This window comes from Patella vulgata, chromosome 1, assembly GCF_932274485.2.
Source record: "Patella vulgata chromosome 1, xgPatVulg1.2, whole genome shotgun sequence".
Classification (NCBI taxonomy): Eukaryota; Metazoa; Mollusca; class Gastropoda; family Patellidae; genus Patella; species Patella vulgata.
Genome location: NC_065879.2, coordinates 17,501,851 through 17,526,958, shown reverse-complemented (window position 1 = coordinate 17,526,958; position 25,108 = coordinate 17,501,851). Strand labels below are relative to the sequence as shown.

The following is a 25,108-nucleotide window of genomic DNA, read 5'->3' as shown; positions in this document are numbered from 1 at the left end:
ATGAGTGGGTTCACCGGTGTTGGCTGATCAAGTTCCTGGATATGACAGAATGGGACTGTTGAAAATCACAACTGTATCGTGCAGACATTGGGTATTTATTATGACTTGTACAATCATTCGTTTGCGCGTAGGGGTCTTTAGCCGTGGGAGGACCCGGAGAAAACCCACGAGGTTGGACAGGCGACCCTACACCTTGTCACACTGGGGAATCGACAAAGCCTTAAGAAAACCAGCTCATTATCTTGGCAACATTGCAGAATCGCACACAAAATGATATAGGGTTTAACATCCCACTTTTCTGCACCATACAGTGTGCTATGCACTACGATCTACTCTTTTTTCGAATTCCACCTGTCACAAGCACCTACCTCCTGTCAAATCAGGGATGCATTTTCAGTGCATCTCAGATTTTAATAGCAATGTATTCTGTTTATCCATCATATCTTTCAAAAATAATTAGAATTTCTTTATTTCCTTTTTTTCTATTTATATATAAATATTTTGTGAGTTTGTGGATACATATATACACTATATAACACAGTTAATACCAACATGCAATGCAAGGCCACACCATTTTCTTTTTTTCGATAGTAAATCAGAACTTTTTTCCTCATTTAAGGTGGAAAAAACTGATATTATAATGGACTCTTAAAACCATATCAAATAGGATATTAATACCGACTTCAAATGAAACAAAGCTTGCCGATAATCCCAAAAAGCAATTTTTGAAAAATTGATCAGGAAATTCTTATATTTAATTTCAATTTGCAAATTTTAGTGCTGACAGGCCTGGAAATGCAAAATAAAATGGATGTGGCCTAACTGAGACAAAATGGTGAATATCCATTAAATCAGGGTTTGTTAATCATAAAGTTACTCTAGATTTCGGATCTATTAAATAAACATCTCTCATACAAGTGAAATCCTCCATGTTTTGAGAGAAAAAAAAAGAAAGCAAATTTTGATGTGGCATTCACAAGTCATTCTGGGTTTGAGATCAGTTTGAAAAATATCTCTCATACAAGTGGCTGGACAACTTAACTTGAAATCCTACTTAAAACAAAATGAAGCAAATTTTCATGTGTGAAAATAGAGGACAAGTTAGACGATTCACAAGTGGTGTTTATCTGTGAGATAAACAGTGATATTTTTCAGTGGATCGTAGGCAAGATTTAAAGAAGACCTGTTTTAAACCATTTATTAAAGACGCATTATGTAAGAACTAAATCTGCCAATTACAGGTCTTTATTTTGGCTTTAAGTGTTATATAAACAATTATTTAAATATTTGTTCACATGACAAGCCTATAATCAACTCTAGATCTCTTAATCATTGGATAGCAGAGATTTAAATGGATAAGAACGTCCTCAAGACATTAAAATTGAACAATAAAATGGATAATTGAGATGTCCAGTGCTGTTGCTACGATAATAAACAATCTATGCTATGTCTTCCAACACTCATAACTTTGCTCCGAATTAAGTTATTTGACTGAAATTTTCAATATATTAATTTTGAATTACCTATTTTTGAACTATTATAGCAAGGACGACCATCTCTTTATCTAAATCTTACATAATGCATCTTTAATGGTGGTTACCTATCAGAAAAACAATTTTTTTTTCAATGAATGGTAGCAGATTTTCATGCAACATCTGTGTAGAATTTAATACTAAATCTAAAACTAAATAACTAGTATATATTTTACAATATTTAAAACATAAATAATATATATCACAGATAAATATAAAATCTTCTAATCCCTGTCTTATAAAATATGATCTAAATATAGTCTTAGTTCACATATATTCCAGAAAATACAAAATTGGAGACACAATCATATCTTTTTTAAAAGAATCTTTAAAATGTGACAGTAAATTTTAAATGAATACACATAAAACAAAAGCAAAAAGACATTTTGATAAATGCTTCATTGATCATGCCTCTGTTTCACAAAATATTCTCAAACTTAAGTTAAGAATTTACTCGAAAGTCTGAGAATGTTTTGCGAAACCGGGGATAGGTGATCAGCAGACACTGTAAAACTACAATAGCATGCACATAGATTGTTTTTTTTCTTCTAAATTCGAAAGAAGGCGAAAGTTTTAGAAAGGCTTATATCAATAAAAATATTTGGTTTAAAATAAAATATCATGGTAGACTATTTCTAACAAAAATAATCAATATAAAATATTAATAGCACAGCAGACATTCTCTTCCCTTTGTTTACTAGAGTTATGTACCCTTGGTATAGTCAGACAATAATTACTGTATGACTGAATGAGCTGCTTGAGTTACATACCTGTGGTAAGCGTCAAGCTATAACTATCGTATTTCTGTATGAGCTGCTAGAGTTATGTATCCTAGGTTTACTAGAGTTATGTACCTTTGGTAACCATCAGACAATAACTATCTTAATACTGTATAAATGAAATTAAATGAAATGGGGTCTAACGTTCTACTTTTTTGCTTCGACTGAGCTAATGATGATGGACGAGCGACATACAGTGTACTATGAGAGAAATTTCGTCAGGGCAGTGGCAATATGACCTACTCTTACTTCATATCTCAACTGTCATTGGTTCTATTTCGTGCACGGCAATGTGAACACGGGACGTCGTTTTTTTGTCAAAAATGACAAATATAATTGAAACTCCCAATACAATAAACATTGTCTGACCATTATCAAGGGAAGCCTGTGGAAAATCAAGATTATGTCTTTATTTATATTTTAAAATTTCTACAAACAATTATGGTAGCTAGATGACTGATAACACAATTTTGATGATTTTTACATAAAAGAATCAGTTGTATCAAATTTTAACATAATGCTGAGGGGTAGACAATAGTCGATAGAAAACCATAAATAAGGCCCTTAATTAACTCTGGGACTACAAATAAGGCCCCTTTATTCTGGGACAAATAAATGCGAAGAGCACTGATTCCCACACCATCGAGTCAGTGTACAGTAAATTCTCTTCTAAACGACAAACATCACAAAACCTATTTTTTAAAAATTTCTTCCATTGGCTAAACACTGTTATTACAATGTAACCATTCTTTTACTAGAATTTTGACTGATGTTTTGTTTTAAAATAGAATTTACTCTATGACTTCAAGAGACAATTACACATGGAATGGAAGTTATAAGTTTAGATTATTTTCGTCAAGGTACCACTGATCGTATTGGTGACGTAGGTGGCAAGCCGACAGCTGTATCACCAAAAACATTGGCGTATGAGTTTTTGAGGAAATGAACGTAGTTCTGCATGCTGCGATTTGTACTGTGACATTGTTCCAGGCGATCTTTTAAATCGTACAGGCGGGAATTGAACTTTCTTTCGTTCTGTAACAGAAAAAAAAAAAAAAATTTAATGCAATTAATAAAGTATTATAAGGTTTACTCTTTCATGGAGAAGATGTCGTAAGATGCAAGAGCTAAATCTGCATATTGTCGGTCTTTTTCTGGCTTCAAATGTTATATCAGGCACTTATTTTCATGACAAGTCCATAATCAACTAATCCGACTCATGTGAGAATCAGATGTGGCTTGACAATGGTACTTGACAATCTAGACTATCCTGTCAAAACTTCAGTTTGACTGAAAGTTTCAATATACAGTGCACTCTGTCACATCCGACATCGTACGGGATCGTTACAATATGTCGGATTACACAGAGTGTCCGAATACCCAGTTTTCTCAAAACCGGAAATATTGTAACTTCGAAAACCGGAAGTATTATTAAAATGTAGCTTCGAACATAGAACTTCGAATCACCAGATGTTATTCCCTTTAAAAATGATAAACCTTTCTGTACAATCAAAATTTTATTACATAATTTTTATTTCATTTAACATGCGTAGGCATTTTAAATAGGTCAAGTCTGTCGTTAATTTATCTTCTTCGCCATCTTCAGCTGATCGCACTCTTGTCTTTGCTATCACGTGTTCATTGATAATGGGCGTACTCAATTGGACGTTCCGGAATTGAATTCTCTCAATCCCAAAAGTAGCGACAATCGAGTGAACATGGGTACTTCGGGCTACAACGCATGCGTCGACTGGATATATAAATATCTCATCCAACCATGCAGCTGAAACCTGTTCGTCGTGCTTAATTACGTCACAATTCTACTCACACCACCTCCGTCGTCGAGACTGACAGAACTGAATTCTGCGTCACTCGATTGCAATTCTGTCAATTCGGGACGTTCCGGACTGTGACTCGAGCATCCCAGGTCGTCGACACACGGTTCGAAGAGATCCGTAGGGTTACCAAACTTATAGGTTATTCAGGTTCAATCGGCATGCGCAACGAATGTTTCCAACAGGTGCTAGGAATATTTTTACGACTGTGAATTCGGGGGAAAATTTGTGGATATTCTTGAGTATTTCTCACAACTGTCGTACAAGAGATTTAAATTATCAAAGTAATCAACAAAGACCCACGGTAGCGAGTTTTAATCTCACAGATAATTGACTGGTGATTACTAGTTAATCTTTTGTGGCTTCACACCCATCCAGTTTTAATCTCACGGATAATTGATCGGTAAGTATTTGCTTCACACCCACCGATTGAAGGCCGGATTATACGGTGTCGATTCAATGGAAATCGTATGACGGGGCGGCTGATTGATGACGTAATCCGGAACGTACAGAGGTCGAATTACCCAGAGATTTTTTGGCTGAAGTAATAAGGAAATAAATCGGGACATGAAAATGGTGTCGGATGTAACAGAGTGCCGGAGTGATCAGAGGTCGAATGTGACAGAGTGCACTGTATTCCTTTTTCATTATCTATTTTTGAACTATTTGTCAACAACTGCCAAAGGATCTTTTATGTGCACATCAATGTGTACACGTGACCGGTGTACCATCCGGACAACTATACATTGTCCCTTGCCAGGGCCTCAGTCCTGCTCCAGTGACAAGGGAGAACCACGCCAGAAAATTTCCATGAACTTTCTCGATCAATACAGGGATCAAACATGGGACCTCCAGGTTAGCGAGCCAACATGTTACTCAATGAACCACCGTGACTCCTGATATGTTGATTTGTTAATCACTTTAATGTAGTTTGGTGGAAGTTTATTATCATCTTACCTCTTCTTTCTCTCGCTTTATTCTCGCGATTTCTGTTCTCAGTTGACTGATCTGGGTTTCCAAGTCAACAATTCGAGACTGGTATGTTCTTTCCTACAATATGACGGCAAAGAGTTATCTATATATTGAATTTCAAAAATATAATAGAAAAATTATAGCCATCATGACTTTTTATCTATCAATGTATGAAGGATATTTCATTATTGTCCATGAACATCAACACCAAGATGGTTTCCATCCAACCTAGGGTTTCTGTTCTAATTATCAGGGTTTAGTGTCCTACTGTTATGCACGGACTGGGATAATGGAGACAGGCCAGTATTTTTCAAGCCCTGATTTGTGTAACTTTTAAATACAGAATATGTTTTTTGTCTTCTGCTAGATTCCATCGTTAATTACCTTAGAATTATATCTCTCTCTATTCTCTTCATTTTGTCGTCTGTTGTCAGCTAATGCGTTCTCTAATTGTCGCGTTAAACTGGCATTCTCTCTCGATTTCTCTTCTAAACGTAACTGAAATACAAACATACAAATAATCAGATACAGATGTCATTTTTAGAATGTTCCAACTAACTGTACCAATTTAAACAAAATGGCTGATGATTCGGATGGCCACTGTCTGACTAAGGGTTTTAACACATAACTTCCTACCCTTGTTTACAAAGATCAAATTCCCCCTCCATTAACCAAAAGAACAGATTTGACTGGTGGGAATGTCCCTTTAAAATGTACATGTTTTATACTTTATATTTGTATACATATTATGATAATCAGTCACAAATCTGTTAAAAGATCCATTCTAAGCATGTGGTTTTATATAAGCTGATAAAGCTTGTTAGTTATCATATCCTGTATTTATTATATAAATTCTGTAAATTTATTGAATAAAATATTGTTGAAATCATTTGACAGATGATGTGTATTTCATGTCAGTCAAGGTATTATATACCGACATCAATACCAACTAAACTTTGATTATATCTTACATTATTTTGATGAATGGTCTCCTCTCTCTTCGAAACGGTTGATGCCAACTCTCGTACCTGGTCTTCAGCTTCTCGGAATTTCCTATATAAAAATGAGAAGAATATATCTGATATAGATATAAGAAGAATATTTCTGATATAGATATAAGAAGAATATTTCTGATATAGATATAAGAAGAATATTTCTGATATAGATATGAGAAGAATATTTCTGATATAGATATGAGAAGAATATTTCTGATATTGATATTACAATATTGGGCTGACCTTAAAAATATCTTTGTTTCACCAAACCCGACCCACAATCGAGGAGAAGGGTCGGTAGGTCGGTTTTTTTTTCAGATTTTTTTTTAAAGTCAGAGAAATCAATACAGAAAACTTATTAGCTGTATACTACAGATTCATTAATTTTGTTTAATGAATTTGGGGTTTGACGTAAAAAGTAACGAACTGAAATTTTTTATTAAACTTAAGAGCTAATTTGACAGCTTAATAATTTTCCGGGTGGAAACATTCGTCTTCTTTATTGGCAAACAAATCAATGACATCGGGATTTTTCGTGATGCCCGACTCGCACACGATTAGCCACGAACTTGAAGTGTGAAACTCCTTCAACACGTTTTTAACGATAGTGCGCGTTGTGCTTTCATTTTTCTCGAAAACGGATATATTTCAGGTTGACACACAAAATAAAATAAAAAGATCGTGGAAAAGTGCAATAAAATAATTTAAGTCGGGGGTGGTTTTAGTTAGTCGGTCGCGTTAGGCGAAACAAAGATATTTTTAAGGTCAGCCTTGTCTATATAAATATATCAAGAATATTTCCTATGTAGACATATCAATATCATATTCAATAAAAGTATAAAGTTGAGGTAGGCACAACAGTTTATTTCCAATGGGGTCCTCTGGTGACAGATCAGGTCATGTCATCACTGGAGGGCAAGTTCTCAATAAAATTATAATGATATGAAAATTTATATATCATATGATATGGTAAATTATTATGAAAGATATTGTAAATAACATATAAAAAAATAAAAAATGAATTTGACTAACCTTTCTAGAGAATCCATTCTACTGATCATAGCTCTGTTTTCATCCTGGGTTTCATGTAATTTAGATCTTACACTACTCTGAGAATCTGATGTATGTTCAACCTGGTGCCAACAGAAATAATAATCATTAAATAGTATTTTTTGGTTTAAAATTGGATCATTTGTTTTGTCTTTAAATATGACATGAATCAAAGTCAAACAGCTCAACACTCTGCTTTAATTGACTATGGTAGGTATTATCACAAACTGTTCTGCACTGACTGGGGTAATGAAGATGGGCATACACATATACCATACAGTGTGCTATGAGGAAAATCTGGACAGCCTACTCTTATTTTGAATTCTAACTGTCCAGGATTCTTTGACATGCATGTCAATGAGTACACAGGACCTCAGTTTTTCATACCATCCGAATGACAACCCATCCCTTGTCAGGACAAGAGAGAGAGAGAAATGGGGTTTAACGTCCACTCGACACAAACTAGGTCATTTCGGTACTAACATATGGTTTAATTTTATTTCAATAATTCGCTTGTGCGTAGGGGTCTTTAGCAGTGGGAGGAAACCGGAGGACCCGGAGAAAACCCACGAGGCTGGACAGACGACCCTACTCCTTGTCACGTACAACAGGGGATTCGAAACCACGCCAGTTGACTCAATGACAAGCCTTATGATACAGCACGCACATGCTAACCATTCGGCCATCCAACACCCCCCCCCCCCCCCCCCCCCCCCCCGTTTCATTTATGACTGTTAGTAACATTTTTCAGGATTATGTACTTGATAAATGAGTCTCCACATTTCTGGATTCATTGAATTTCTTGTAATAGAGCTACTTCCTGTAGTCAGGATGAAACATTAATGATTTTTTTTTATTGTTTTGAAATAAAAACGAGTCATGCAACCCTTTATAAGTGACACAGAATATTATCTGAGAACCAGAATATTTTTTATTATATGGCCTAATAATCATCTAAGGAATGTAAACACTGTTGAGCATGTACACCCGAAATATTCCTCTAGAAAATATAGGAAGTGTCCATTACCTTACTGGTCAGTTCTGCTATTATTTTGGTATTTTCGGTGTTTTTGATTTCATACATGAGAAGTCTCTCGTTGGCTTCGTGTAATTTACTTTCTGTAGAGCGGAGTAGTTCAGGAAGAGGATCAAGTTCTTTCAATCTTTGATGTAGTCGGACTTTAACCTAATAAATATATAATTTGTTCATATTGGAAATGAAATGGAATGGGGTTTAACATCCTACTTTTCTGCACTGATAAAGATACACCATGCAGTGTGATATGAGTGAGCTTTTCCCCAAACAGCAGGGTTCCGCCTACTCGATTTCCAATTGTCAGGGGATCTGTTATGGGCATGCCAAATGTACGCAGACCTTAGTTTCTTGTCCCATCCGAATGACTACACACACTTCCTTGCCAGACTTCAAGTTTGTTAATAATTCTGTGCGAACAGCGAATAACTAGAATTCAACCTCACCATCAACTAAAGCATATTATAGTCATCTGAAGGACAACTTTTTTTGTTACAAATTTCATAATTGTTCCATTGCTCAATGTCATGACTAATTGGCATATGATTGTTTGTTCGTTCATAGGGTTTTACATCCGCCTTCACTTGGGTGAAACTGCAATCAAAGGGCATGTGATGACAAAACTTTATTTATCTATCAAGTCTGTGGAGTCTGACATCCTACCTTTTCTAGTTCTTGTTGACTGTCTTTCTGTACTCGACCCGTTTCTAGTTGTTGTTCTTCTAATTTCACCATAGAATCATCCGCTTCACGGCGTGATTTATGCATCTACAAAACATAAGAAAAATACAAACTTTTAACTAATAATATAATTATTTTTGAGATAAGGTTAGAAATATTCTGCAATAAGTCCTTTTTGATCAATGATTGCCAAGATGTGTATCAAATAATAAATAAAATAATGAGATAAGTTCTCCAATACACATTAATATCAGTCTAAAATAATTTTTAACAGAAACTTGTATTATTGTTAGTAATCAACCATATATTTACAAGATTTAAAAACCTTTCATCAATGTAATTGGATATGTCTACCTTTGATTATAATGCTAACCTTGGCATCACATGCTCTAAAATACTTCAGGAGGGAGGGAGAGAGAAATGGGGCTAGATTATTTCTAGATATTTAGTAGTGGGAGAAAACCCCCAGGGTCAGGCAGACGATCCTACTCCTGGTCACATATAACCATGAATGGAATCACAAATATTTGACTCAATGACAGACCTTCTGTTATAAAGCACATGCTTTTTAGACCACAATACTTTAAGAGATCACAACACATGTAACTGTTCAAAAGAATTATAGACGAAAAGGTTTCAATGTATAAATACATGCTGTACATCTATTCTACTAGATGAAACACATCCTATAAATATTAAAATGTCTAGACCTCTTTGATTTCAGTCAACAAGAAATTTATTGATTTAATTCGATTTTACATTATGTGTTCTAATTTGGATTTGCTTTAAGGGATGACCATTAATCTGTCCTTTTTTCCTGAACCATTATGTCTATAGATATAGCCAGTGTTGTATAACCAAATTTTGTGCCCTACAATAGTTAAAAAATAGATAATATAATGGGAATATTCTCAAATTACTTCACACTGATCCGAAAAATACTAATTTTAATAACACTGTAGCCATGAATGTCACTGTTACCATTGTTAAGATAATTAACAAAGTCTTGATTATCCATTTTTACGGTTAATCATCAAATTATTGAAGATCAGACCCATCAGATGGCATCGAGAGTTGATTATGGTCTTGTTATGTCTAATTAATAATTTATATAACATTTCAGGCCTAAAGGAACCCTGCAATAGAGTAGAATTTGCCCAAGACAATTTTAACAAGTTGGAAAAATATCAAGCCTAAGAGTTTTAGTTACTTTAAGACTCATTCAACTAGTTTAAAAACTATCAAGTTAAAGTAATTCTTCCTTTCAAGAATAAGATTATATTTGCTTCATCACCCATGCTAAAAAGTCAATGAATTTTCTACCAGATCATTAGGACTTAGCATTATTTTCAATTATGAGGTGTGACAAATATTTTGATAGGTCTGCAAAAAAATGTTTTCCCTACATGTACATGTACATCTCCCAAAGGTGATTTAGAATGTCCATTAACTTATCAGTCTTTGAAAAGAAGAAGGGTTAATATCAATATGCATTTCATGCTCTTTCAAAGTATACACATTCAACTTTATAAATAACATCTGACATTCCATAATGCAGCATTCTCTAATTACCCATAATACCTACCAATCGTCCCACTGTTGCTAGGTAACATGTACCGTCTAGCATATCAACTAACTAAATATATTTTATAAATTTAAAATCATGGATAACAAGATATAATATTAATATAATATAAACAACGACAAATAATGGTGCATGTGGAAGCAGTGAAACAACATGAAAGTGGAACAAAAATGACCCAACACCAAATGGGTCAGATCTAAAAATAAAGGCCACCTGCAGTTTTCGTCTCAAGGCAGCGAGATGTAAATACGGTTAGGGCACGTGATGGTTGATGAGATTGTGGGTTAGGGTAAGGGGTAGGGCTAGTTTTAAGTTTAGGGTTAGGGTTAGTGCTAGCCCTGTTTACATCTCGTAACCATGACGAAATCTGCAGGTGGCTTTAATATTTAGACCTAACCCTCCAAATGGTTAATAATATAACAAAACAAGTAAGATAGTACTATATGGACTAGAAACAGAACACAACATCTTCGCCGCCATCTTGAAATTGTGATGCGCAAGTGTTATTCGATGCACCACTTTCCAAAGTACAAGCTTACCAAGTTTAATGCTGATCGTACTTGACTTGGCAGTAGTGCTTGGTACGTATTGCGATTCAATATTTACCAAGAAAACAACAGGATAAATGAATAATCAATATTTTTAGTCCTGCCGATGTTGAAGAAATAAAACTGCTTTATATCATGATATTGATCAAAATAATGACCAAAACAATTTAAGAGTATTTGAGTACCTGTGGATAATGTGTGAAATGGATAATTAAGAGTGACAGGAACTTACTGAAGCGACAAAAAAACATAAAAAAGAATCATGATACAAATTTTGAGGAGAATCGAGATACATCGATTCAACGATCTATCGCGCTAGCACTACTTGGCAGAGCCTTAGGCTTTCTTTGTAGAGCGCTTGGAGAATAGTTCCTAGTCCATATATTACCAATTAATATAAATACAAAAGTTACCAACACCAATTGTCAATATAATTATTTAACACAAAAGTTACCAACACCAATTGTTAATATATTATATATAATACAAAAGATCATACTGTATTCTACTGCTCTCGTCACAGACCTCTAGTCCGTAAAATTATCGGAGTAGGCTTGAAACTACCCTTTTCTAAACAATTTGGAGGTGGAAATGGTCTAGAAAAATGGGATTCTATTGATAGACAGAGGGTGGGGGTATAAAAAGGGTGCTTCAATCCTTCCACCTGCGACCAATGGACCACCTGGTCTAATGGAAATTTGATAAGGCAGCGTATACGAGTATAAATCAGAAAACAATAATATGATTTTTTTCTATATTCTGTAAAACCAAGCCACTATAGATTATACATACTCTTCTATATCTATAGCTATCTATAATACTATTGTTGTTATAGTTACTGAGAATACTATATCTATAGCTGTCTATAATACTTTATACCATCAACCAAAGCTGTTAAAAGCTACTGAGAATTCTATATTGTAAGTATATTTAGCAAACTAGCAGTTCAGTTACAATTATGGCTGTACCATTTAAAATTACTCATCCAAATAAAAATAATCCGTACCGAAAATAGTAAAAGGGTAGAAAAGTTCCTAGAACAGTGCTTGTAAGCCTGGATCTTGGTGATACAGTCAGGGGAGGTGCAAGAAAAAATCCTTGTTTATGATCCAAAAGAAGAGGATTTTTTCCGGCACCACCATGACCACTGAGATCCAGACTGACAAGTACTCCTCTATGGGTTCTTCTGCACTTCTATTACTTTCAATGAAAGGATATTTCGTCGTTACCTTGCACATTTATACAATTACTCATAGTGGGGATCTACAAAAAAGAGGGGTGTACCCATCCCTTCCCTTCCACCCCGGCTACTCGCCCCCCACGGATAATTTCAAATGGAACAGCTGTTAGTAGTTGAATTGTTTGCTAACCTGGTCTTTGTATTCGTCCACCAATCGTTCGTATTGTTTTAAATTAGATCGTAGATTAATGACATCATCTTCAGCGAATTTAAACTTACTTTCTATACTTGCTATAGATGACTAGAAATATATATACATCGACATCTTGATAATAATAAATTCACACACAGACCTCACTATATAGCTGATTTACTGTAAATCGGGATAAAGCAGGGAAGCACAGTCTAATTAGAACTAAACCAGTATTTCATTCTAGTTTGTTTGGTTGTTTACCACGCAGTCTAAAGACATTGTGATTGGGTGGAATCCAGTCCAACGAACCAATCTAAACTTGCAATACAGAAAACAGTGCAAAATCGTTTGTAATAATTTGATCATCGTTCCATTTGATTTGCTATCTGAACAAGGTGTTATTATGAGGTCATCATAAACCCAGAATGCACTTTTCTGAATAATGTGTATCTTGGATGTGTATTTCTAGCAACATCTGGATAAGGGTTGCATTGTCTTTTTCAAGCAAATAAGATGTTAATTTGTTTACGAACTAAACAAATAGAATGAAAATAATGTCTAGTTGTATGAGACTAGCTAGAAGTGTGGACATTTTGTATATTGGTCAGGGTTTATATAGCATATAAGGGTCTCTCAATAACATGTGTGTCTACACCAACTTCAATGTTATACTATAGTGAAATCCTTGTGTCATATCAATGTATAAAGCCTTTTAAAAGCATTAAAAAATTAAAAGCTCTAATTTAAATTTGTAAAAGACAAACTACAGATTTAACCTTTAAACTTTTACACTTTGTTTTTCTAATATTTTCAGAGGTTGAACTAAATCACCAAATTCTGTCCAACCTGATCAAAATATGTAAAAATCAAAATTTTGAAAATGTTCACAGTAAAATAAAGGATAATTCTGCATTCTAGTTTCTACTTTTCCAAATTATTTTAAAAGCCAAATTACAGTAGCTACATGCTCTTTTTTTTAGCTCTATAAAAATTCCTGAAAATGGTCAAATTATTTCTTGCACCATGTACTAGCTACACAAGTGTCTAAGAAAACAAAATGGCAATAAAATATTTAAAACAGAACAATAATATTGAGTGCTTCTCGTTCCGTGCCATCCAACACCAAGTGATTATTATTATTATTACAACAATTGTACAATAACAAGACAATAACTATATATAGAATATACAACAGATATGTAAAAATCCCTGTATAACAATATTTTGGTTTATTTATGTCACAGGTTTATATGCTGATAGAAGGTCAAATGAAATCGGGTTTAACATCCTACTTTTCTGCTCCATCCAGGCCAACATATACACATTGACCTCAATTTTTCGTACCATCTGAACGATTACACGCCGATAATTGCATGCCTTTTCATGATGAAAAACCCAGAGTAACTATCTCATTCATCAATGGAGTTGAATGCAGGAATTAGCCAGCGCCGCAATCACTGAGCCAGTGTTTATTAATGACACATGTTTAAATAATGGTGGAAGGGATATAATAAATGATATATTAATTATTTCAGATACCATGTAAATATCACTATTAGGGCTCAAAATCCAATCAATTTGAATTAAAAGTCTTGTCATCTTGAGACCAGCACAAAACTGCGTACAGATTAGTACCCTAAGGTCTATTAAATCCTTTTGGGGACTAACATATGGTTCAATTTTATTTCAATAAGTTTGCACATAGGTGTCTTTAGCTGTGGGAGGAAACCAGAGAAAATGTACAAGGTTGGCCAGGCGACTCTACTCCTTGTCACATTAAAGTTAGGCATCGAAACCACGCCAATTGACTCAATGACAGGCTTTATGATCTAAAGTGCACTTCTTAGACCATTCAGACCCCAGATATAGCAGTAGTATCCTGGTCATTATTTTTTTAGGTTTTGTAAAAGAAACCATAAATATACCATAATATTGTATAAGAGGAAAATACTACACACTACTTTTCTATGATCAAAATATAAAAATACTATAAATCATTCTACCTTCAATCTTTCATTCTCTATTTTGAGACTGGCAACATCGGCTGTTTTTTCGCTAAGTTTAACGCTTAAATCATCGTTCTTTGTTTTATTATTGTCCTCTAGTTGATCCACGATACCTTCCAGTTCGTTAATACGCCTGAAACATTAATAGAACATAAGGGTTTAAAGTCCACTCCCCAATATTATCTAGTTCTGGGACTTAAACATACATTATTCAAGAGCTAAATGTGCCTTTTGCAGGTCTTTCATTAGGCCTTGAATGTTATATAAATTATTAATTAGACATTTATTAACATGACAAGACCTCAATCAACTCTCGAAGCCATTGTATGCACGAGATTTTAAGTAGATTAAAACGGTTCAGCCATTTAATGATTTAATTTATAAATGGAGGAGTAAGTCTAAGTCTTGAATATACCAGTGCTGCGGTTAAGATAATAAAAAATCAATGCACATATTTTGTCAAATCTATTATAGACAGAACGACCAGCTCTTTATCTAAATCTTACATAATGTATCTTTAAAGACATTGAAATGAAATGGGGTTTAAGGTCCTACTGTTCCAACTTTAAAGGCAAGGGTGTATAGAAACTACAATATTGTAAAAGTTCAATCTCTAATTGGAATTTTGGTCCAAAATGGTCAAATTATATTCAGAATTTACAAAGATATGCCGAATTGAAAACTCCACAGATCTGTGCTGCTCCCTACGTAAACAAGACGGCCACCATCTTTATTTGCAGTGAACAAAATTGATGGGCCTTTTTTTTAAAAAATCTGATTGAATCCAATCTAGGGTTGATATGTTGATCTTGTTTTCTTAATCAAATGTCAAATAATCAGTTTTATAATATTCATAGATGTGTCAAAAGAAAGAGTAGGTTGAAGAAAATCGAGGGATGAGATGAAAGCTTTGCTAAGCAGAGTTCTATGAGTGAAAAATAAAAGGCAATTGAATATTAAATTGTTCCTATTTCATACGTAAAAAAAATTAAAAATATTCATTATTTCTACAGAAAATATCAATCATTAAAGTATATTTCTACTAGAGATTGAAAGAAAGCTAGTTAGAATACATGATAACCATGAACTGATGACTCAACTTTTCTTTTACTTAAATAAATCAATATTTTTTTTTTATTAATGTTTCAGAGACAGATGCTGTTGATGTCCACTCAACACAAACTAGTGCATTTCGCTACTACCTTGTACAGTGGAGTCTTTAGCAGTGTGTGTTGGGGGGGGAGGGGGGCTAGAGGACCAGAGGACCCAGAGTAAACCCATGAGATTGGGTAGGCGACCCTATTGCTTGTTGCTTGTACATGTTATGCCACTTTATTCACTGACAGACCTTATGATCTAAAGTAAACACTTCATACCCTACCCATCATTCCCACAACTCTCCTTGCCTGTGTTAAATAAACATTATGTGATGGTCAATTAGAGCAATTAGAAAGTGAGAGAATAAAAACAACAAATATCACTCACTTTCGTAACGATGTATTTTCACTAATAGCTTGCTGTCGTTCTTTCGTTATTTTCTCTGATCTGCCTTTATTTTGATCTAACATTGACTTATATTCTATAACCTGGGCCTCAGTTTCAGATAGCTGGGCATTTAATTTATCTAATGCATCTTCACTACGTTCTGCTCGTTGTTTCTGGGCCCTGAAGCGTGAAATATTGGTAAAAATGGTGTGAGCTGTCGCCGTTTTTATACACCACAAATATACATTCTAATTGTTGGGGAAAAACAAGGATTACAGGTTCATTCAAATCATGTTTTTTAATTGTAGGGTTAATAGCAAAAAGCATAAGCTAGTTTAGTGAGTTAGTTGAGAGGAATTATGAAAGTTATAGGTTTAGATGATATTGCAAGCAGAAACAAACTAAAACAATAACATTTCTACTAAAGCTATGAAGAGGGCCTTTTAATACAGATGAAAATACGGGAACCATTCATACACAGCCTCTAGACAGGATTAGTCAGTTAATGCATTATGTAAGAGCTAAATCTGGATTTTTTTTCTGACTTCAAATGTTATATAAATAATTCATTTTGACGTTCATTAACATGACAGACCCTTAATTAACTCTCTAGATCATCTGATGGTTTAGATATTAAGTGGATTAGACTATCTGCACCATTTAATTAAATGGAAAATAGAGACATCATTTATTATTTTAGTAATGACAATTGACAAAACTTCCAACACTCATAACTTCGCTCAGAATAAAGTAATTTGACTGAAATTTTCAATTTATCAATTTTTCATTATCTATTTTTGAACTTTTATAGCGAGAACGACCATCTCTTTATCTAAATCTCACATAATGCATCTTTAACGGGAGGTGACAAACTGTATAAATAATTAACACAATAAACTGTACCTTGTAGCTTTCTTTAGAGCTTCTTTATCTTTATCAGATCTTTCTTTAGATGTGTTAACTAAATGTTGTAAATGTTCCATTTCTATTGTGTTCTGTGCTAAAGAACTTTCTAATGTCTGAAATATATAACGTTAATAAACATTAATAGAGAGAGTTTAATGTTCACTCAAAACAAATTAGGTCATTTGGGAGCTAACGGGGTTTAATTTTATTTCAATAATTCACTCTGCATAGGAGTCTTTAGCTGTGGGAGGAAATCAGAGAACCTAGACAAAACCCACAAGTTTGGCCAGGCGTTAAATGCACTAAATTAACATTGTGCATCTGTGGGTTGCGTGTCAGGATGTCGCCTGGACCTAGTATTAGTAATTACATACTTTAATACAAAATAGTAAATTCAATTTACAAATGATGATTTTAGCTAAAATATATTTTGCAAAAAATAATGTTTACTGTGTATTTCAAGTTCTTCATTGAAGACAATAATGAAATGACTTAATTTACCCTAATCTGAACGGCCATTCTGTTACAATCAGAATCTTTAGTTCTCAACTGTTTCTGTAGATGACCTCGAGTTGATTCAAGGGTTCCTTGCAGATTCGTTAATGTTCCTATTTCATTCTGAAAAACATCAATTATTAAAGTTTCAAAACATCAATTATCAAAGTGTCTGAAAGTCAATTACTAAAGTGTCTGAAAGTCAATTATTAAAGTATCTGAAAGTCAATTAACAAAGTGCCTAAAAGTCAATTATTAAAGTGACGTAAAGTCAATTATTAAAGATAAATTGTCCTGAAAGTATTTATCGGGCGGTTATTTTCAATAAAAGTATGGCTAATTTGGTACAGACACCCAATCTTACTAGAAAAATACTGGATTACCCGAAAAACACCCAAGGGGCAAGCACTGGGTAAAAATGTCAGGATATCACTAACTGGCAACCCAAATGTTGTCTGCCAGCTTATTGTGTGCAACTTGACTGAGGGAGCAGTTGTTACTTCTTGATCAATTCGTTAGGCGGATTTGGGAACATTGAGGGGTGTCAACGTATAAAAGACTCTGAAGTAATTGACAGAAAATAATTAAGAATTTACTGACGCCTCAATATGTATGATAAATGGACAGTAAGTAACGGAAAATACATTCTGAAAAATGGACCCTCCCTCAAGGAATTGAACTGACAGACATGCGTCTAACACAGTTTATTTATAGCTTGCGTTATTTCCCGATGAATACAACGTTTTGAGAGGGATTTGAAGCAAATTTTTGATAAATTAATTAGTCCAGGTCTTTGAAAGTGAATTATTAAAGTCTCTGAAGATCATTTAAGGGATTTAGGGAATCCCTTGCAAATAACAATTTTGTTAAAGTTTAATCTCCAAAAGGAATATCATTCCACAAATGGTTCAATTCCATTCAGTATCTACATGTACATAGATATGTCCAACACAAGCTTGAGCTCTCTGTAATCTTTGCTACAATATTCTAATCCCACTGAACCCAATGACAGGAGATTATCTACCATTTATTTTCACAATTTGAGCATGGATTCATCCGTGGAAAATTTGATGAAATGATGAGAGACTTTAATGGGCTATTAACCCCTGAAAATTGGGAACAAAGCTTAGAACAGTTTCTAAAATAGTTCTGTTTACCTTTTGCTCTGTGATTTGATCATGTAATTCGACCATCATTCTTTCTCTATCCATTAATTCACATCTCATTCTCTGTTTTAATTAGATCAATATTCTATCAATAATTACATCAATATTATATTAACATCAATCAATTAACGTCTTACTTTATTTATTTTCAGTTACATCGAAGAGGCTTAACTTCTTTAAAATGATGACAAATGGATACATTTTTAAAAAAACAGAGAGGAATTTATCTGACAAACCTCATTAGCCCTGTCCGTATCTGACAATTTCTTCATCAATAGATCCCGTTGTTCACCAAGTCGCAACGTTGCAGCTTCGTGGCTGTGCTGTTCTCGCAACAAACGTCTCAGAACGCGATTGGTTGCCTCAAAATCTGCAAGTTTTTCCAGCAGCAGATCTTTCTGTTTGGTAAATTTCTCAGACTGGGTCGTATCTTTCAACCTCCGAATAACTTCCCGAGTTTCTCGAATCTGTTGTGCAACAGCCTGGCCATCCATTTCAACTTCTATTAATTTCTTCATCAACTTTTCTTGGTCAGCTGTGAAGAAATCTGTATCCCTGTACAAACAAAATAAGCATCAAGATAAAAATAAATGTCACTGATCGTCATTTAAGGGATTTTGAACCCCTTGAAAACTACAATTTTGCTATAGTTAAATCTCTAAAATAAAAGGTGAGCAAAACATGCTAACCTGGAGGTCCTGTGTACGATCTTGGTGGGGGGGGGGGGTTGGATGGCTGAAGGGTTAGCGTGCGTGCGCTGTATCATAAAGTCTGTCATTGAGTCGACTGGCGTGGTTTCAAATCCCCGGTTGTACGTGACAAGGAGTAGGGTCGCCTGTCCAACCATATTAAACCATATGTTAGTCCCGAAATGACCTAGTTTGTGTTGAGTGGACGTTAAACCCCATTTCTCTCTCTTTCTCTCATGATCTCGGTGTTGGATGAAAAGTGCATAGGGATTTTACGGGGTGTTTCCCCCTTGTCAGTGGTGCAGGACAGAAGGCCTGTGTTCACATTGATGTGCATGTAAAAGATCCCTCAGCAGTCGTAGCGCCGCTGTAAAGGCAAAATTCCTCTCATAGCACACTGCATGGCATAATATGCTCGTCTTCAATAGACCAGTTGTAGGATGTTAAACCCCATTTCCTATCTAACCTAAAAGGAATATCAGTCCAAAAATGGTTGAATTCCATTCTACAAAGATACAGTATGATGAATTGAAAAGATTGTAAGATTCAACCTTCACAGCAGACAATATAAACAAGCCAGCACCTCCTACCGGTATGTGTTTTCATAAACAAACTTTGGATGGGCCTACTTTTAATCTCATTGATTCGAAACCAAGAGATTATCTACCTTTGATATTTTGGTTTGGTTTTCTTCATCAAAAGTTAAATAATGAATCTGAGTACATTTAGTGTTGTTTAAACAGTGCTACAATATTGGGGAGCCACGGTGGCCCAGTGTGTAAACATTGGCTTGCTAACCTGAAGGTCCCGTGTTTGATCTCTAAACCCATCAGGTTTTTCCGCTGCCAATAAAATATGACAGTGTCTTGTTATACTCGAGCTGCATAGATCAATGAAATTTCAATTTATCATAACTTTGTAAATACTGAACCTAATTGAACCATTTTTGGACTGATCCTATAAGAGATTAAACATTGACAATATTGTAGTTTGCAAGGGATTCCTATAGCACTAAATGACTCATGGAGCCTTTACAAATCTGGAAATATTTACCTGGATAAATCTGGGTCACCTTTCAAAATGTCAACATTCTGACGTAGGATGCGATTCTCGGCCTCGGTAGCGTTGAGTTCATCTTGGTATGTCTGTATTTCATCATCTTGTTTGTCTATGACTCGCTGTGATGAGTTCAATAGGTCATCTCTCTTCTCTATCTCGTGTAACGCTTTCTGTAGATCAACCTACAACAAATCAAATGGAGTTTAACGTCACACTTTTTCTAAACCAACCGGGTTATTGAAAATGGGCATATGCCATGCTGTGTGCTATGAGTAAAAATTGACCAGGAGAAACTAGATCATTTAGGGACAAACATGGTTTAAATAACTGGCTTGCATGTATGGATATTTAGCAGTGAGAAGAAAACTGGAGAACCCTGAGAAACCAGCCACTTCACTCAATGACAGACCTTCTGATCTAATGCGCACACATTAAACCATTCAGCACCCAACTCCCCTGTATAGCTTGGTTTGCCATAACACTGGTTTCAGCTTGAGTTCAAACAAATCTTTTGTGTGTAAACTTACCTCATTTTTTAAAGTTCCAACTTCGGACATAAGACCATCAATTTTCTTTTCATAAGATCTCATTTGCCCGTGAACTTTATCCTCTTCATCTGTGGAAAGTTCGTTACTTTGATCTCTATCCTGACCCGTGGGAATCTCCAGACGATACGTCGGCCCCTGAAATCATCAATATATAATATAGGCCCCTGAAATCATCAATATAATTTAGGCTTTAATAAAAAAGGCCTTAAACATCTATCTTTTCTACATAATATAGGTCTTAATCAATTGGAGCTTGATATAGGCCTTAAAAATCTATATTTTAATAATATAAAACTTTACAAGAACAAAATATTCAAGGGGCATTACGTAAGATTTAGATAAAGACCTGTCCGTTCTCACTATAATATTTCAAAAATAGATAATGCAAATGAATATATTGAAAATTTCATTTAAATTACTTTATTTTGGACGAAGGTATCAATCTATAGTTTTGACAAGATGTGTGCATTGATCGTAACTTAGCCTCGCTTCTCCATTTTTAAATTAAATCATTAAATGACCGAACCATTCTAATCTACTTAAAATCAGAGCCATCTGATGGCATCGAGAGTTGATTATGATCTTGTCATGTTAATAAATGTCTAATTAATAATTTATATAACATTTAAGACCTAAAGAAAGACCTGCACTAGGCAGATTTAGCTCTTACATAATGCCTGTTTAAATATTAAACATACATTATGCAAGAGCTAAATCTTGTCTATTGCAGGTCTTTCTTTAGGCCTGAAATGTTATCTAAATTATAAATTAGACATTAATTAACTTATCCAGACCATAATCAACTCTCAACGCCATTTCAATACCTTTTGTGATGGATGATTTAATGTCAAAATGGATAATCAAGACTTGGTTTTTTATTGGACCAACTTTAGTAATGATGATCGTGCTAGGCATAAAATTCAATTGCTAATATATCGGTTCCGAGTGGAGCAATTTGACCGAAATATTTACATTCTCTTTACGTTATCTATTTTTTAACTATTATAGCAAGAACTGTCAGCTTTTTATCTAATCTCCCATAATTCCCCTTTAATGAACATACCTGCCATGCTAGCTTTGATCCTCTTGTTGTTTTACCTGGTGGGGGAACCCATGGTCCTCCTCCAGGACTACGACTTCTCGCTCTAGCAGAAGAGGGTTTGACCTTCTGACACGTGTTACTAGAGCTCTTGCTGTAAATTGGTCCGCCAGAATTACCAGACTTTTTCTTCTATAATTAAATGACTTACATTTGGGATTTTTTAAGTACAAAGCATGAACAAATTACTAATTTTGAACATTTTAAGAGACTCTATAAAGATTTTTTTGCTTGAGTGTTGACCGGTGCACAGTCTTCATATGGTCAACTTGTACACTGTACTAGTCATAAATAATGTCAAATGCACCTTAAAATGGTCTTGGGACACACCATAAACCTTATTGGATAGTGGAACACTTAATGTTGTTTTTACAATAGGCCTATTTGAATATTCACAAAGTCATCATTCGAATAATGTTTGATCATTCGACATTGGATCTTTTAACAGTGCATTTTCTTCAGATTTCTTGCAGCTATAAATCTTCCAAATGACTATATTACCAACATCTGCATAAATTGATTAATATCCATTAATTTGAACTGTTATCAAATAACAAATACTAAATAATCTGTTCGAATGACCTTGAAAAAATATTGAAATTTTAATATTTGTGCGAGCACTACCATTAGATCTACGATAATCAATTTACAAAATTACAAACCTGCGTCAAAGTGCATCTACTCTTTTTGGATTTAGTTTTCTTGACATGAACATGAACTGGTATATCATCATCCACATGTACATGAACCGGTGATGTTGGTCTGAGACCGTTCTCTACTGTCATCTCTCTAAAAAAATAAAAAAAATACAAAATGAAATGCAAAGACAAAAGGGGTTTAACATCTTACTGTTCTGCTCCGACTGGGCTAATGAAGACAGACATAGACTTGACTAATGAAGACAGTGTGCTATGAGGGAAATTTTGCCCAGACAACGACGCTACTACCTACTCTTATATCGAATTCCAACTGCCAATGTGTACATGGGACCATCCGAAAGACCATCTGTCACCATATATATAGCATATCAAAAATGAACTGTATCGACATAGCCCTAGTAATAATATTAATAGCTTATTTTGAAGGGAAAGCAATAGACAACGGACTCCACCTGCTTTTTTATTTTCGGTATTAAACTGTCCACCAAATATTCATAATTCTTTTAAACCATCAACTCTCCTCCCCACTTTCCGATATCCTGAACATGCCAATGATCTATACTTTATTTATAGATAGAGTATAAATTACTATACAAAGAAAAACCATTATTGTGGCCAGAGTAAAACAATTGCCTTTTTTAAAAATCATCAAACATTGATGAATAAATCAAAGTTTACCAGATGGCATGTCTGACTAATGCAGAGAACGAGCCATGTGTTGTAAGGATGACATGAGTCTTAATTAACACCTAGCACATCATCTTATTAACTATTAATAAATTCACTAATGAATATACAAGATTACAGATGACAGATATGTAGGCTATCGGTACTGTATACATCAATATTTCAAGTTACGGTATGAATTCTCAAAAAGTTGACATTGATTTGCTGAAATAAATCACTTTTTAAATGAAACGACATGAACTTGTCAAAGATATGAATTTTTCAATAATAACTATTAACTCATAACTGGTACAATTTTTTCTATTTTTGAAAGGCATTATTATTATTAATGATTGAATTAATAAATATTTTATTGACGGATGACATGGTACCTTTTTAAGAAGAAGTAAGCTTATACATGTCAGTAAATTAGCAGAATGAATAAACATTTAACCTAATAAATAATATTTTGTTTGGTTGGTCAATCTGATGATGAACCCAATTAAAAACTTTCATTCACTTGTAACTTGTAGGTAGGGTAATCTTATTAATTTATTTTTTATTTCACCATTCTAACCACACAGAAATGAAGGTTAGGGTGAATAGTAATAATAGTTTATTTAAAGCTCTTTGCATTCCACAGTGAATAGAGATGCCAATCAGTGTCATAGAACGGAAGCGGCAAATTCAGATTCTTGTTTGAGCAAGTTCAAATATTTCAGATTCTCCTTATTTAAAACTGCAAACATCCAAACCTAGTAGAAATGTGTAAAACTGAATAAACAATAATTACCATTCTCGAACGGAATGAACTTAAAATATTTAGTAAGAGAGCCAACTACTTACTGTTTCGGGAAACGTTGTCAAAAACAATGTTTTCTTGAAAATTCAAGTTGCTACACGACACTCAAAAAATGTACACGATTCCATATTTTCGGTGACGCATTCGAAGACGAAAATCTCACATTATAAGAAAAATATTGCTTGCAATACTTACCTGGGTGCCTCCTCAGAATCCCACAGTTATTTTCTGGAAGAATATCTTAAATTTGAAGCCGAATTTTGAGGATAAATTCACTAATTCATTTGACAAATTTGTTGTTTTTGTGATGATACAATTTCCAATGATTTGATTGGTGGAGACGGTTTGCGAGGTCCTTTTTAACTTCAGACAGTAGAAATTGTGCAAAGGGACATAACCGTGTAAATTTACTTTAGTAAGACCACTTATTCATATTGTATAAGCTTACAGGAAATATCTGACTTAATCCAATGTTATATCTAGGTTTCAGATTCATAAACATCCAGAATAATCAAATCTTTATATCAGTAGATCTAGGCCAATAAAAGGGAAAACATGAAGGAATATTATGAAAATAAATACCTTTGTGACCCGACTCCTATGTACAATTTTAATAGAATTATCGAATAATTGGTATCACTTCAAAAACTTATACATTGAATAATGCTTTTGAATTTGCAAATAACTTGATTTGGAGAAAGCATCGAGTTTGCATGTACCTTACATCAAAGATGGTTTTCAGCTCAAATTCCTACACCAATCAACATCAAAGTGTTCTTATTAGTCAGTGCAGGGGACTGCACCACACATACTAAAGAGCTGGTCGTTCTCACTATACTATTTTAAAATCGATAATGCAAAATCAATATATTGAAAATTTCATTCAAATTACTTTATTTTCTGCAAAGTTATCAATGGCCAAATAGTCTTGACAAGATGTGTGCATTGATCGTAACTACAGTACTGATCATTTGAGTCTTAGACTCGCTTCTCCATTTTTAAATTAAATCATTAAATGGCCAACCCATTCTAATATACTCAAAATAGGAGTAATCCGATGACATCAAGAGTTAATTATGGTCTTGTCATGTTAATAAATGTCAAATTAATAATTTAGATAATATTTAAGGCCCAGAGAAAGACCT

General features: G+C 34.2%; 1 protein-coding gene across 4 annotated transcripts; it reads right to left on the bottom strand.

Annotated features, from left to right (window-relative positions):
• Window positions 1-453: 453 nt before the first annotated feature.
• On the bottom strand, window positions 454-24,284 carry LOC126808943 (outer dense fiber protein 2). 4 transcript variants are annotated; one of them, XM_050534012.2, is made up of 20 exons: window positions 24,159-24,284; window positions 22,499-22,625; window positions 21,801-21,968; window positions 20,717-20,872; window positions 20,184-20,371; window positions 18,678-18,996; window positions 18,433-18,504; window positions 17,282-17,398; window positions 16,778-16,893; window positions 15,875-16,054; window positions 14,387-14,522; window positions 12,381-12,491; window positions 10,463-10,513; window positions 8,860-8,964; window positions 8,191-8,349; window positions 7,146-7,246; window positions 6,090-6,171; window positions 5,503-5,616; window positions 5,104-5,196; window positions 454-3,346 (listed from the first exon to the last, which is right to left on the bottom strand). In XM_050534012.2, the coding sequence occupies exons 2-20, from the start codon at window positions 22,619-22,621 to the stop codon at window positions 3,167-3,169; spliced, it is 2,571 nt and encodes an 856-aa protein (XP_050389969.1). In that variant the 5' UTR covers window positions 22,622-22,625; window positions 24,159-24,284; the 3' UTR covers window positions 454-3,166. The 4 variants fall into 4 exon arrangements, with proteins under 4 accessions (XP_050389969.1, XP_050389970.1, XP_050389972.1 ...); XM_050534013.2 differs by lacking the exon at window positions 10,463-10,513; XM_050534015.2 differs by lacking the exon at window positions 15,875-16,054.
• Between the last annotated feature and the right edge of the window lie 824 nt (window positions 24,285-25,108).